At 42.2% G+C, this 16,109-nt stretch overlaps 1 protein-coding gene across 2 annotated transcripts in view; it reads right to left on the bottom strand.

Annotated features, from left to right (window-relative positions):
* Window positions 1-16,109, bottom strand: part of itsn1 (intersectin 1 (SH3 domain protein)) — a 62,795-nt gene that overhangs the window by 26,849 nt on the left and 19,837 nt on the right. Inside the window, exons 14-26 of one of the 2 annotated variants that reach the window (XM_084077032.1) lie at window positions 15,764-15,913; window positions 15,478-15,618; window positions 14,792-14,879; window positions 14,509-14,648; window positions 13,142-13,225; window positions 8,059-8,201; window positions 7,078-7,349; window positions 5,434-5,840; window positions 3,583-3,827; window positions 2,977-3,151; window positions 2,189-2,275; window positions 1,924-2,084; window positions 1,509-1,588 (exon numbers count right to left, since the gene is read on the bottom strand). In XM_084077032.1, the coding sequence (XP_083933158.1) occupies window positions 1,509-1,588; window positions 1,924-2,084; window positions 2,189-2,275; window positions 2,977-3,151; window positions 3,583-3,827; window positions 5,434-5,840; window positions 7,078-7,349; window positions 8,059-8,201; window positions 13,142-13,225; window positions 14,509-14,648; window positions 14,792-14,879; window positions 15,478-15,618; window positions 15,764-15,913 (2,173 nt within the window). The remainder of the gene's footprint in view (window positions 1-1,508; window positions 1,589-1,923; window positions 2,085-2,188; window positions 2,276-2,976; window positions 3,152-3,582; window positions 3,828-5,433; window positions 5,841-7,077; window positions 7,350-8,058; window positions 8,202-13,141; window positions 13,226-14,508; window positions 14,649-14,791; window positions 14,880-15,477; window positions 15,619-15,763; window positions 15,914-16,109) is intronic. The other variant, XM_084077033.1, reaches the window with a different exon arrangement.

Raw genomic sequence — 16,109 nt, 5'->3', positions numbered from 1 at the left:
CATGGGCCCTGACAGTGAACCTAACTAAGACTAAAATCATGATATTTCAAAAAAGATCCAGCCGCCAAAACCATCAATTTTTCCTAAATACGATCCCACTAGAACAAACAAAAAACTATACCTACCTTGGCCTAAACATCAGCAGCACAGGGAACTACAACCAAGCTGTAAAGGACCTGAGAGACAAGGCAAGAAGGGCATTCTATGCTATCAAAAGAAACATCAAAATAGACATCCCAATTAAAACCTGGCTTAAAATACTGGACTCTGTGATAGAACCAATTTCCCTCTATGGTTGTGAGATCTGGGGACCATTAGCAAACCATGACCTTGAAAAATGGGATAAACACCAAACCGAGACCCTACACACAGAATTCTGCAAATCCATTCTCCGTACCCAGCGAAAAACACCAAATAATGCATGCAGGGCAGAACTAGGACGATACCCACTCATAATCAAAATAAAAAAGAGAGCACTTAAGTTCTACAACCACCTAAAAGAAAGCGACCTAAATGCACTCCATAACAAAGCACTCACACACAGCGAAACTCTAGAGAGATGCCCCCTCAGCCAGCTGGCCATGGAACTCCGGGCACAAACACAAACAGAGCCACGAGATAGAAAACCCATCGGACCAAACAAAATTATAAAACAGCAAAAGGAAAACTACCTGACACATTGGAAAGAAGCAACACAAAAGCAGAGTAAACTAGAATGCTATCTGGCCCTAAACAGAGAATACACAGTGGCAGAATACCTGAGCACCGTGACCGACCCAAAACAAAGAAAAATCTTAACTAGATACAGACTCAGTGAGCACAGTCTTGCGATCGAGAAAGGTCGTCACAGGCAGACCTGTATCCCGAGAGAAGACAGACTATGCACCCACTGCACACAAAAGGAAGTGGAAACCGAGCTACACTTCCTAACCGTCTGTCCATTGTACCAAGACATCAGAGACACATACTTCCCACAGATTACAACCACACACAGAGACTTTGAAAACATGACCAACGACAAAAAACTCCCATATCTGCTGGGCGAAGTACAACAATGTGCAAACACAGCAGCAAGATTCGTGAGTTGTTGTGATAGGAGAAGGATATCGAACGGAACACAACCACCCTAAAGACTAATCATTGTGTATATTCCTGCACTATACCTGCACCCAGTGATCTTGGTACATAGAAATTGATCTATTGAAGATTCTGACTTTCAAATGTACATTTTTTGTTTTGATTGTATTGCTGTATTGTTGTATTGTGCTTTTTGCTTTGGCAATGTAAACGTATGTTTTCTCATGCCAATAAAGCCCTTTGAATTGAATTGAATTGAAATTGTGTGTGTGTGTGTGTGTGTGTGTGTGTGTGTGTGTGTGTGTGTGTGTGTGTGTGTGTGTGTGTGTATGTGTGTGTGTGTGTGTGTGTGTGTGTGTGCGCGCGCTAGCGCGCGTGCGTGCGTGCGTGCGTGTGTGTGTATACAGTATGCACGTGTGTGTGGGTGTCACCTTCTCCAGACTCAGAGGGTTTGGTGGGGGAGGGTGAAGGGCGTTTCCCGCTGGGAGGGCTTTCCGAAGCTCCAGACTCACTGCAAGACAAAAAACACAGTAAGTCAATTAAAATGTATTTCTTAATTTGGATATTAGTGTTTTATCCAAGTTCTTTCCATACATCAAAGAGAACATTTTTAAATAATTATTAAATAATAATTATTTTTTAATAATATACAGATCAACAAGCACATAATGCGTGATAAGCTGCTACACTCGGACATTTTAGACCTAAAATACTAACTAATTCTATCTGTGTGGTTGCAGCAAAAAAAAAGAAGAGAATTGTATTAATTAGGAGTAAATCTTATCGACTACTACTAGACAACACTTTAAACGGTCAATGAAGTCCTATGCTGCTGTTTGAGCTCACCTGGTGTTCTTGCTGCGTGGCGTGGGGGTGGTGGTGGTGGTGGGGGGGACAGTACTTGAGGCAGAGATGAGCTTCACGTAGCTTTTAGGGAACCAGCCTCTCTGTCCAGTCTGAAGTTCACCTAGCCACCACATATCCTGCTGTTCCAGGACGGTAATTATCTACAAGAACAATAATGCATTGTTATTATCTATCTGGTATATTCGCCCGCATACACAGAGAGATGGGTAAACCCACAGATCAATTCATGTACGGTACAGGATACCTCGTTCTTGTTGAAGTTGAGGTGGTTGTCCTTCTTGGCTCTCCAGGGATACAAAGCTTGAGCCTGAAGACCTTCTACCTTCTCTCCCTGAGAGAGAGAGAGAGAGAGAGAGAGAGAGAGAGAGGCGGAGGGAGAGCGACAGACAGAGGGGAAGATAAAGAGACCAAGATACACAGAGAAAGAAAGAGTGAGAAAATAGAGAATGTGCAAATAAAGCTAAATGTTTTCTGCGCAAGTAATTCATTCTCAATGTATTCTCACATTTGTCATTAAATGCAGCCATATTATTATTTCACCTACTGTATGTCAGTTTGGGCTTTGATAAGGCAATGGAAAGTTGTTATTTACTGCACGTTAGACTAAAGTTTGAAGTTAAGTCAAAGTTTCAGTCTATTTGATGCAACATTTTTTGAGTCGGGGAAAAAAAGGAAAATGTCCATACATTTGCTAACCTTTTCAAAAGTACTGAAATTAGCAGATCAACAAGCTAGACACTATGCAACACATTGTGAGCTTGTAGATCTGGCATTTTCACTATTTCTGAAATAGGACAGATGTAATTATAATGTACTTTATTTTTAAGTTTGTAAATTATTTTATGTGGGGTCTCGAGCAAAGGTTTGGGAACCCCTGATTTAAGGAACCTCGAGTCGTTTTTGGATTCAATAAGACAGCTACTGTGTGTGTGCGTGTGTGTGTGTGTGTGTGTGTGTGTGTGTGTGTGTGTGTGTGTGTGTGTGTGTGTGTGTGCGAGCGCGGACGCACGCACGCACGCATGCGCGTGTTACCTGTCCTAGTACAGGAGAAGGAGAGGAGCCTGTTGTCATAGTAGCGGGTGTGAAGGCAGACCGTTGCCGTAGCTGCGCTGAGGGAACACTGAGCGAAGGGTTCTGAGTGGTAGAAGAGGTCGGCCAGGCGTCCCACCCCTCACTCTCTGATTGGCTAGCCGTAGAAGAGGGCCAACTGGATACATAAATTTATGCACATTGCACACACGACACTTTGACATTTTGGCATTTTCCCATTATGCCAGGTACCATGGGTACATGGCATAAGGAAAAGAAAAAACGTATAATATTACACCGCATTATATCATTAAAATCTACTATATCCTCTACATCAGGGGTCTTCAATGTGTTTCAAGCCGAGGACCCCTTAGCTGAGAGGGAGATGAAGCAGGGACCCCCCAATACATATCTTATAAAATTGTGTTGCAGACTTTTTCAAAAATTTCATAGACTTGTTTGACAACACTATCATTGTGCCATAAATAAAAATAATCCTATCACACAAAGATTTGGCGGCCCCCTCTGTAGTAACTCTGAGGACCCCCTAGGGGTCCCAGACCCCCTGTTGAAGACCCCTGCTCTACATGATAGAAAAACGTTACTCACGTGGTGCTGAAGTCTGCCCAGTTGCTATTGGCTGAGGAGGTAGTGGAAGGGTGCCCAGGGGCTGGGGGAGGCGTCGACATTGGCTGTTGTTGGGCTGGGGTGGGCGTGTCTGTGGCAGAGTTGCGCAGGCTGATTGGTGCTTCACTGTCGGGGATCCGCTCTGCATAATTGGCTGGAAACCAGCCGGTTCTCCCTCTCAACTCTCCTCCCAGCCAACCGGGTTCTCCCGTTTGAGATTCGTCCACCTATCAGGACAGAGCACCAGGTTTAACACATACCCATGTCGTAGAATTCTGTATCTAAGTAGTTAATTGCTGAGATATGCTCTAACAAACAAAAACATATTCAGCTTTCTTAAACTGGCAACTCCATGGTGGGAAAGCGTGACGATATAACAAACACAACAAAGATGACAGGAAACAGGAAGGCCATCTTGGAAGTAGGGCTGGGCAAAAAACGAAAATATATTGAAAGCCTGAGTAGACGTTAAAACTACCCCAAACATCTTCGAAAGTGAAATATCCCTTTAATCTTCGAGAAATCAAGAAGCAAAATTAGGGAAAATAGCAGATCTAAAATCACATGTGTCGCATATTTGCACTTTTTCAAAATCGCCCAGCCCTACTTAGAAGAGTAGTCCTAACAGCAGGTCAACACATTATGTCAGACAGCTGTCTGAATAATTTGTCATTCCAATCTGACCAATATGTTACTACCAAACCCAGACGGATAAGATAGATTGAACTAATAACTGATCAGTCATGAGACAAAATAATTCAAGGCTTAGGCACACAGTTTGTCTATTTCCAAGTTCCAAATCATTCCAATCAAAAATGTGACCCTTCCTCAGGTCATACTAAACATCTGCACTCTGTCAATGACCCCTTAACTGAATGACTATAACAGTAATATAGTAATACTAATACAGTAATAAGTCCAGCACAAGCTTGTACTTTAGAAAAATATCTAGTTAATCATTTAACTTTCATTTGCTAAATATACTATTACTATTATTATTATACTTTTATTTATTCACTAGTCAGTCAGTCCACAATGTCCTGCTTCACGCTCATTTAAACATAAACAATGAAACTTATTGCAAAAACAAGAATAGCATAACACCACTCAAATGTGACATGCAGCCACTGGCAGAGAGCCATGGATATGGCATGAGATGAACCAATGATAGTGGGGACTGAGATGAGTGTGGCGTGTTGAATGGTGGAGGCAGCACAGTGGGCGGTGCTAGAACTTACCCACTCGCCCTTTACCTTCAGTTAGGACGGCAGAGGAGAGAGGAGACAGTTAATAGACACACACACACTCACACACACGTACGTACACAGACACACACCATATATACAGAGGACATACCACTGAAACAGATATATGCACATGCACACACAGATACAAGTAACTAGACACATACCTACAGACACCCAAACATGAAACCAGAAAATGTCCATTTGTATTGTATGTATTGTATGTTATGTACTATGTAATGTATGTATGTATGTATGCATGTATGTATGTATGTATGCATGTATTTATGTATGTATGTATGTATGTATGTATGTATGTATGTATGTATGTATGTATGTATGTATGTATGTATGTATGTATGTATGTATGTATGTATGTATGTATGTATGTATGTATGTATGTATGTATGCATGCATGGATGCATCTACAGTATGTGTGCAGGTAGTGTCTGACTGCCACACAACTGGCAGGTAAAAAAAATCTCCTTGTATTCAAGCCATCATGGGGTGAGTAAATTATGGAGGGAAAAAAGCATTTTGGGGGTTAAGTACCCCTTCAAGAAGGATATGTGAGTGTGACATTACGTACCATGACTATATCTCCGGGGGCGATACTGATCTCGTCGTGGCTGCGAGCGTCAAAGGGATACAGAGCTCTGTAGTAGACCACCTTGATTTGTGGCTGCTGGTCAAAGTTACAGACTGGTGTCTTCTGGTCAAACATATTGACTGGGGTCTTCTGCTCAAACATACTGACTGGGGTCTTCTGTTCAAACATATTGAGTGGGGGCTTCTGCTCAAACATATTGACTGGTGTCTTCTGCTCGAACATATTGACTGGGGGCTTCTGCTCGAACATATTGACTGGGGTCTTCTGCTCGAACATATTGACTGGGGTCTTCTGCTCAAACATATTGACTGGGGTCTTCTGCTCAAACATACTGACTGGGGTCTTCTGTTCAAAGAGACCGGACACCGGTGCCTTCTCCCCGGTTCCTGATCGAGAAACACAGAGAAAAGACAGGGGATTATGAAAACTTCAAAATGATTTAATGTAAGCGCTTACACTCCCAGTAAAACCACAGCACAACCTTTTGTTTTCTCAGTAATAGGCCTAACTACCAACCAATCACCTGTAAAAAATAAAGATGACTTTACTGTCCTTGTAGTAAATTGCAATGAAAAAAAAGACAAAAAGAAAATTCTTTGAAGTAGCTCAGTGGGTAGAGAGGCCACCTGGGATCCAATGTCGTTTAAAACACAAAAAGCAACTCACAAAAACACATTTTTAACACATTATGCAAAGTTTCTATTACATAAAATTGGGATTTTCACATTAAATATATAAGAGCAAAATTGAAAAGTCTGAAGGTTGACTTAAAATGCTGTCACTCGCATTTTCAAGCCACAGGAATTCCGATTCCAATTTTGATAACCTCGCTTCTGTCGGTGCATAGTACGGTAATGTTTTACACTGTACACTTGTAAAATGTGTCTAATGCAATGTAAAATGGCTGACTGACCGAGGTCAACAGCCTACATTTCATCCACTAACTCTAGCACCGCAACAATTGATTTTAGCAGGCTCTAGTTGAAGCACGCAATGAGTGCTTGAGAGTATGGCAGCTGGCAGCCACAGAACATACTCACATTTTATTGCAGAATTCCAACTAGGCCTCGCCAGGTCGAATATATGAAATCACAGAGGGAGATTATTATTATTTTGTTTTTTAGATTTTTGGGGGGCTTTTTCTGCCTTTATTGATAGTCAATGAGAGAGAGAAAGGGAACTGGGAGAGAGAAGGGGAGTGACCCAGGCCCAGGAGACGATGTGGAATGCGCCCTAACCATTCAGCTATTGGGTTACGCCACCAATGGAGATTTCGAAAAGAGCTTCCTCGACAACCTAATAAATTATCAAGTTTGTGTTATTGTGTAATCTCACTCAGTTTTATTTATTTTCCAAATGGTGTAAATTAAAATGTCCCTGTGGACAAAGACACTGATCTATCTAAGCTGTGTGATGCAGCTGGAAAATAATCTAACAATTATTTTGTAGGTATGGTCAAAGAGCCAGAGTACACTAATACAGGCCAAAATATAAGAGGGATTTAAATGATGACCATGCTTTTGGTGCAAACAAATTAAGCAACAATAAATACATAAATAAAAATCATATTCACTGTATATAACGTTTGCTACATTGACTTTAAAACAGACATGAGATTAATACCTGTTGAGGCCCAAGGGTCAGGCTGCTGGCTAAACAGCTTGTTCAGTTTTTCATGCATGTCCTTCTTGCCTCTCCCCTCTTCTTCCTCCTCTTCTCCTCCTCTCTTCCTGCCCTCTTCCTCCTCCTCCATCGCCCTCCTCTTTCTCTCCTCCTCCTCCTGCGTCACTCTGTTCAGCCAGGCCTGGGGGGCGGAGTTGGAGACGGGGCTGGGCGGATTGGGGGCGGAGCTCGCCACTTCATCTCTCCAAGCCACGCTCTCCTCTGACGACAACCTGTGACGGACGCACACAGACACAAAGGGTCGCATTATTATTATTCATTTGACTAGTGTTTTCATCACTTTCACTTTTTTCTTAAAACCTTTTCACCTCAAATGAGCGCAAACCTTTTGCATTATTGTAGTAGCAAAACCTTTTTCATTTGACACACCATAATTTACACATACAGCATGGATACATGGGGACTTACTGAAGACAATAACTTTGTCTTATTGTCTTCTCATAGGTGTAAACAATTACACAAGTAAGTAAGAACATTTTATTTATACTATAGCACTTCTCACAGAGAAAACTCACAAAGTGCTTCACATACCACAACATTTTGTCTTGCATTTCTTTTGGATCTCAAAAGACAATTATTTTAGATAGTTATTTTCAATTTTTCTTTCATTCACTGTATAAACATGGCAAAACTGGCATGGCAAAGTTGTATTTGTGTCTATAGAAACCCCTTGAAAATGAGATGTTACATCTCAAGGGCCTATCCTTTCAATGAATTCTGACTAAATCAAAGCCATGAATCACTTGTGAGGAAAATCTTTGACTTCAGTGCGCTCTTTTGATTGGTTTCCACTCTCAAGAAAATTCATATATTATTATTTGAACATGATGTGTTCAACTTGCCACTGACAAATTGCGGCGTCAAGTCTCACTGTACGCAACAAGACAGTGATATTTGCTCTCATGTGGTTCTGTTCCTTACCTGCTCTCCTGCAGCTCAGCAGACGTCCTCTCGACCGTGGTGTGTGTGTGAGAGAATGTGTGTGTCAGAGAGTGTGTGTGCATGTCTCCCTCCAGATCCTTCTGTTTCTGCCTCTGCTGTCGACAGTGAATCTCTCTCAGCTCCTGCAAGGCATCGTGGGATACAGGTAGGATACAGCAGTGAGGAGGAGGAAGTGGGGTCAGAGGGCTGGTCGCTATGGGTTACCATCAACAACAACAACAAAAGCAGCAGTAATTAGTGGTCAGGTGACCTAAACAAGCACCACCCCTCCACTTTTTTTTTTAAGAGTAGGCAATTATTTTACTCCCTTCTTTTGCCTAATTTATTCGTCATGCCAATTAACCCTCCCCCCATTTCTGTTGTACCCTACTGGCTCACCTGCCAATGAGGAGGCCACATCAGGAAGTAAAGCCTCGATCCATCTCAAATATATATATATATCAACGTATAATTATGAAAAAGTTCTAATAGTTTATAATATATCAAACCAGTCTGATTAACCACTGTATTACTTTGCTGTACAAATGGTGGTGTGCCAAAATAGCCAATCTACAAGCTCAACACGTCGCATTAAGCTTGTAGATCTTTTTTATTTTATTATTATAATCATTAATCATAATCGAGGGAAAAGTGTGAAATCATTGTGATATTGATTGGAAGTCATATTTCCCAGCCCTACTGCGTCACCAGAGCCCTTTCCCACTGTTCAAATGTCACCTGACCGGATTCAATTTACATCCAGCATGTAGAGTGTAAAGCTCCTCTCCATTGACCTCAGCAACTCATTTTGTAGTCATCATTATTTTAAATGGACAAATAGTAACCACAAGCGAGAACGTAATGAACATCAAGATGTCTGCTACTCGTCCAAAACTGATGTGTGGCACCATCATCACAGCAAGGAATGATTAGCTCTGCCTGCAAGCTAACTAGACAGCCTCTGGGACAGTGTTAGCTTGGAAACATACCTTACTGGTCCGTTTGGTGACATTTGTACACTCTCCGAGTTAAAGTGCATGAATAAAAAAAAATGATTTGACTGTGTACACCATACTTATATTTCCGCTCTGGGCATTGGCAGAATGATTGGTGCTTCTGGCAGGGATGTCTTATTAGCCTCTGTTTGCACATGGTTCCTGTTCAGTTAAAATGTTTTGCAGGTATGACTAAACGGATGCTTGCGGATGCCGTGGTAATGTCATGTTGTTTGCGAAGCCAATGACACTATTAAAAATCTGTTTAAATGAACACAATAACACATAACACTTCTATGATTTGAATGAGGTCAGTGGAAGAGGTTTTTAAAGACAGTTACAGACTGAGGTGTTAAACTGGCCTCTAACACAGGGCTGTGGCTTTGCCACTGGGAAGTAGCTTGCAGGGACACACAGCGTGCTTTGGGGGGTGGGGTTTGGGGGGGAAGGTGGGGTTAGAGACAGGAGTAGGAGGGGTCAGTTCTGTGTAGCTATGACAACCAGCTGTGCCGTTAGGACGTACCCCGTTACTACGACAATACATCGCAGCTGTTTTGTTTCAGCCAAACAACCAATGTGAAGACACCTTCAGTAACCAGATGTAGACCAAACCACTGGAGGATTAAAAATACAACTGGTGACAGAGAAAACTACAAATCCCATTTACTGAGAGAGAGAATGGATGGCACACATATGATCACATTACATGCTAAGAGCATGGGCACGCACATGCACACGCACACACACACAATCAGTATTCACTCGTGTAAATCTTTTTTTTAGCTTAACCTACCTGATTTCTAGGTTCTGAGTCTACACCCTGCTTCTACTAGCTTCTCCTACTTGTATGGCTGAAACATACTCAAGCTAGTATATATAGACATAAACATTAATGCTAGCCTAGCAGGACAACAACAGCTTAAAGGGATAGTTCACCCCCAAAAATGACTTTTTTCCTATCGATTTGTCACCCCATGGAGAATTCATGGATATTTTTTTGTTTTTGTCGCATTCCTAAGCCAATAATTTGATGACCGGCAGCGGTTCCGGTAAGAGACACAAAGTGTCTCCTTTGTGTCTCCTACCTGACTGGCTTAGGAATGCGACAAAAACAAAAAAATATCCATTAATTCAAGTCTCCATGCGGTGACTAATCGATAGAATTTTTTTTTTGGGTGAATTATCCCTTTAATGTTAACTAGTCTCATATACCTGCAAACTAGCAAAACTGCTAGTTTAGCAATGCGGACCACATACAGTGAGTGTACCAGCATAACTGGCCTAGTGGCTAGTTTGACAACACTGAACACGGTATGGAAGCATAATTAGCCATGTAGCTAAGAGCTAACACCAAATGACAGGGAGATGATGAGGAGGACACGAGAAAGAGACAGAGGTAGAAGAGGAAAGAGGTGGTAATAGAGAGGGAAGAAAGGAGCGGACAATGGAGAGAGCAAACAGACTATGGTAGAGAGGGAAAAGAGACAGAGAAAGAAGAAAATAAAGGTGAGGGGAGGTGAAGGTCTGTTTGTCCACCTGTATAATGGAGTCTAGCCGTGTCAGACAGACCCTGACAGCTGACAAACACTCCTGTAGCTGCGCCTGGCACTGAAACACACACACACACACACACACACACACACACACACACACACACACACACACACGTCCATCCAACCCAAACACATGCAAACACACACGCACCACACACACACACTCACACTCACACACACTCACGCACACACATACACCGTTGGGTTTTAGTGCTAGTATTTTGTTTATTTTCCAAGGTGCTAAGTCTGAAACAACTATGTGTGAATGCACCCCCACACTGGGCTCTAGAGTTCACACACTGGAACTCTATAGGAGTTACACACAGCAGTAAGCACTGTGTGGCTATTAGGGAAGTGAACGTCTCAGGATATGCCCCCCCCCCCACCCCCATCATCAAGTTTGTCGATCGTCCCACATCACACTCCTATGTGAAGGTGGCAGCAGCACGCAAATTGAGGAAATGAAACTCCTGCAGCTTCCACACAACCTGACATGCAGAAGCATACTGTTCCCTCCCCCATTTGGGAAACAGCTCTGTTATTTATTTATTTTTAACATTCCGAATTGTCCATTTTGGAAAACAGTAAGGTTTTAAAACATTTTTGAATAGGCCATTAAAACAATAAAAGGGGGAAAGAAAATCTATTTTTAGAGTCGACTGGAGCATGAGTTGAAGGTCGAGTCGATATTATCACATCCCTACAGTGGCTATGAGTTTTAACCACTACCATTTAATCCCTATTCTCAAAAATGATTCAGCTATAATGACATGTCCAAAACAGGGACGCCAACATTAAAGTCGTTAACTTCCTTTGGTTTTAAAACTATGGGTGAAACAGAAACAAGTGGAAGCCAGGTAAACACAAAAAAGGGGGGGACAAAGAAAAAGAAAATAAACATAGAAATAGAAGTGACTTAGCAACAAAAGGCGGCCAAAGACAACTACAGTGCCAATACCGTCGGAGTACAAATCCGAGTAATAACTGCCAACCGCCCAGTCTTACCCAGACAAGAATGGGATGTGATTATTCTGGTTAATAATAAAATTCCTCTCTGTTTTTCTACATCCCGAGTTACTGCTCTACCCCTAACTGATAATTATCTGCTTAAAGGACAACTTTAGTTTTTTACAACCAAGGTTTATATTTTAGCTTGTAATTAAAGTAAATAAAAGATGAGCGTTATTTTTTTTTCATTTACTGCTTTCTACAGTTTTGGCAATTTTTGCGATATTTTTTACAGTGGGCGGGAGCATTCTGTCCGGTGGCTAAATATGCCTTTTTTACACAATAAAAAAGGTCCTGTGGTCTTTGATGGCCAGATGTGAGTTATTGGGGGTTAGAAGAGCTACTGTACATAATAATAAAGAAAACACCGGGTTATTGTGTAAAAAAAGACATATTTAGCCACCGGACAGAATGCCCCCGCCCACTGTAAAAAAAGATCGCGAAAATTGCTAAAACTATAGAAAGCAGTACATTTAAAAATGTTAACACTCATATTTTATTTACTTTAATTACAATCTAAAAGATAAACCTTGGTTGTAAAAAACTAAAGTTGTCCTTTAACTCATTTCCTGCCAATCACGCATAAATGCGATCTATTAAATAGCGCACTATTAAAAAAATATATACATTTTTTTTTTTTTCAATTTGACCCAAAGACCAAGGAGATATGATTTTTCGAAGGAAAAGACTCCCATCCACTTCCTTGTTAACTTAAAACTTAAAAATGATGTATCTCGGCTCCTGAGTACTTTTTAAATTTCAATGAAAAATCTCTGGCAGACAACAGCAAAAAATCTGAAATAACTCTGGCAGGCGTTAATGTCCTTCAACATACCGCTGCTCTTCTTTTAGCACTCTAATGTTGTCCATTGTTGGATTTATTTACACACGTAATATTAATATATGGTTTTGATATTTACAATTGCACTTTATTATTTATCCTTTTATTTTATCTCAAGGGCAGTGCAAATCAATCAACATCACTTTAATGTGCCAGTGCTAGCCAAACAGCGACTGTTGTCCACAAGACACTCGGCATCCAAACAATGACTAAAACAGACGCTGCCTTATTTTCGCCTACCGCCTTCTTGGACATAAATGTGTTTAGTACCGTGAGAGCAACAGCAAACAGCACACCAGGGCTAGTGTATATGAGTATTTGTGAGTGAGGGAGTTCAAACCATTCTGAGTAAGTTACAGTCAAACTCCAACAAGTTGCAACACCACAATCTGCTAGGCAGGGGCAGCACAGAGCAGTATGCATGTAAAACAGGGATGTTTATGAGAACCCTGCTTCAACATCTTTTAGACTTGTTGACCCAGTGGCAGCTTTTGTTGTGGCAACATGTTGCTGCCAAAACACTTCCATGTCTCTGCAGATGTAAGGTAGACCAAATAAAACACTAAAAAGGTGCCTGGCTACCCTTCTAGAGGCCTGCAAAATCAGACATTACATATACATACTCTCTATAATATTATATTCCAGCTGCAGTACTGCCCCAGGCCAGTAGAGGCAGCGTGCTCTACCTTTCTCCCTCTTTGTTCGTCCTGAAGCTGGTGTCGCAGGGCCTCTATCCTGGCACAGTGGCTGGCATAGAACTCACAGAGACACTAACAGGAGCAAGAAGGCAAAATAAGAGAGCCAAGAAGCAGAAAGAGAAAGAATACAGACATGGAGAATGCATAAGGATGGGGTTATTGATGGTATGACATGAGACAAATGAATTTAAGGTCAGTAGTTAGGGGAAGAGACACGATAGAGACGGCACAGGTAAAGAGACAGTAGAGGGATGAACAGCGACAAAAACAAGCATACAAGAAACAGAGGAGAGGAGAGGAGGGGGAGTGTTGAGAGATGAGAAGCACAGCCATGCGGAAGTAAGAGAGGTATTTTAGGGACAGGATCGGAGAGTGCAGCAGAGTCAAACATGGTTCACATCTGAGCTGTCTGTCTACATCTGATTTGCAAATAACCCAAAGTTCAGAACTCCAGTGTGGGGGCTACGGAAACATTCAAACAGACCCCCTTATTATCCAACAGAAACCTGCACCCAAACCTACAGTTTATGATATGTGTTCAAGCAGTGGCTCTTCTGTTTGCCATCTCACTGTAACTACTAGACATGGCGATGACAATGTGAATTGTGGATTTTGGACAAATATTTGCATTCCCAGACAAGCGAACAATTGGAAAACTACAGATCACTTCTTTCCTCATCTCTTCCTCAGCACACAGCAGAGGAACAACTCTTTCTTTGGTGGAGAAGATCAGAGGATAGGAAGCATAAACAGACTGCAGAGACCCAACCCGAGGGGAAGAGAGAGAGAGAGAGGAGCCAAGTTGACCCCTCCTTCCCTCCACATTATTTCCTCTTTCCTTCCCACCAACCAACCGCCCTTCCCTCTTAGCAAGTGTGTAATTGAGAGTTAGATGAATGTATGAATGACGTTACATGGACGGCGCCTTCCAAAAGCATGACCACCAGCATCACATCACATAAGCATCAAAATCTCTCAACACAAACACCAGATAACACCTATTAGAATCCCCCAATCTGGGGAGAAAAGTCAATATTGACATATGAACAAATATTTTCAATGTACAGTATCAGTCTCAGAAAACGTGAAAACAAACATTGAGACATACCTATGGATGCTTGGCCCATAAACGCCATGGAAAAAAAAAACTTTAACCCATTAAAACGTTTGAAAAATCTTTAAAGTTTGAGAACTAAGATCTAAGATTAGAAGGCATTTGTAGAATCAGCCTCAGGTCTTCATGGGTAAAGTCAAGTTGGCCAGCTGTGCTAGCTATTTTCAATACCTTGGACGTGGTCCAACTCTCCACCCCATCTAGTATAACTGGGTTTTTGAGCTTTATATCTGACCATTACCTTTAACTGAGTGTTGAAAGCATCTATCTCCAGCAGTTTGGACCTGGTCTCTCTCTCCACGGCGTCTAGCTGCTCTCTGAGCAGCTGTCTGCTGTTCTCCTTCTGTTCAACAGCCTTCTGCAGGGAGGACAGACTGTCACCTGCACACGCACACGCACACACACACACACACACACACACACACACACACACACACACAAGTTTAAGTCACAGACAGGTGAATCTAAATATGTAAAACCAGTTGGAACATGAAGAACGCCTTAGAGTTAAAAAAAAAACTCACGATGCAGACTGTTCTGTTGAACCTGCTTCAGCTGGTCGTTGAGACACTGTTTATCAGGAATGAGCCTGCCCAGCCACTGCTGGGAGTCCTGGATACAAAAGTAAACAAAACTCAAGTATCTGAACAAGAACAGAAAACACAAATGTTCCCTACAATCCCTATTTATTTTTATTAATCAGATTATTTGGTCAGGCAGATGTTCAGTCAGTCAGGGTCATAATGAGATGAACACCCTAGAAAATACAGAAGAAAATATGCGGCTGTTTGTCACAGTGGACAAAGTCAGAGGAGGAGTTGATTTTACTCTGGTAATTTTTAAGGCCATGGTGTTTGGCAACTGTCGTGTTGAAGCTGTATTTCACTTTGTCAAACTTTGACTGTATCATTAACCAAGCTTTAAACATTACGGTTGCAACCCGGGCCCTTCTATTGTTGTTGATCAATATTCGCTAAGAGTCACTGCTGCCTGGCAGGATTTCTCTGCTCATGGGGCGAGTTGACAGGACTGGGCGGGACCCTTTCATCCCTTCTAGGGAGGCCAGCTAGTGATGACTGCCTGGTGGCCGGCCAGCAAGCTAGTTAACAACTTTGATACAATCGGTTATGCTCGAGTGAGATGACACTGATGTATCTGGTCTGAATGATGTGTCTTTAGTGTGTTTTAGGCATGCATTTGTTTTGCAGACCTGTAGCTGCTGCTGCAGCAGGGTGATCTCAGCGATGCGGGTCTCCCGGGTCTGATTAGTCTGCTCCACCTCTCTGCGCTGAGCCGCCAGACGAAACCGAACGTCCTGGAGCTTCCCCTCCAGCTGGGATTTCTTGTCGTTCTAGAGAGACAAGCACACCTTGAAGTTGTAGACCACCCAGCCTGTGGTTTCAGCACATGCTTCTGTGGCTTTGGTGAGCGCTATGCCCTCCTGTCTAGTGCGTGTATACAGTAAGTGCAGGTATTGTGAATGTGTGTGACCGTACCAGAGCTTCCAGTTCAAACTCCAGGGTCTTCTTCCTGGCTTTGAGTAGCACTATGCTCTCCTGTTCTCTGTTCCTCTGTATTAGCAGCTCCTGCCGACGCTGACGTTCCCACTCCAACTGACGTTGACGCTCCAGCTCTCTTTTAGCAGCCTAAAGACACACGCACGCATAAACACACACACACCCACACAAAGTACTGTCACTTTTGCTTCTGATCATTATGATTCCATTATCCTATCAGGTTCCTCTCCTATCTTTACAATCTAAACCAGATAGGAACTAGCCCGGGAAAGATGTGTGTTAATAATAAATATAGGGAAGTAGAGCACCGAAGTCCAGTGGTGTG

This window comes from Gymnoscopelus microlampas, assembly GCF_963454915.1.
Source record: "Gymnoscopelus microlampas genome assembly, chromosome: 13".
NCBI classification, from domain to species: domain Eukaryota; kingdom Metazoa; phylum Chordata; class Actinopteri; order Myctophiformes; family Myctophidae; genus Gymnoscopelus; species Gymnoscopelus microlampas.
Note: the sequence above shows the minus strand (reverse complement) of the source record. Positions and strands in the feature narration are given on the sequence as shown.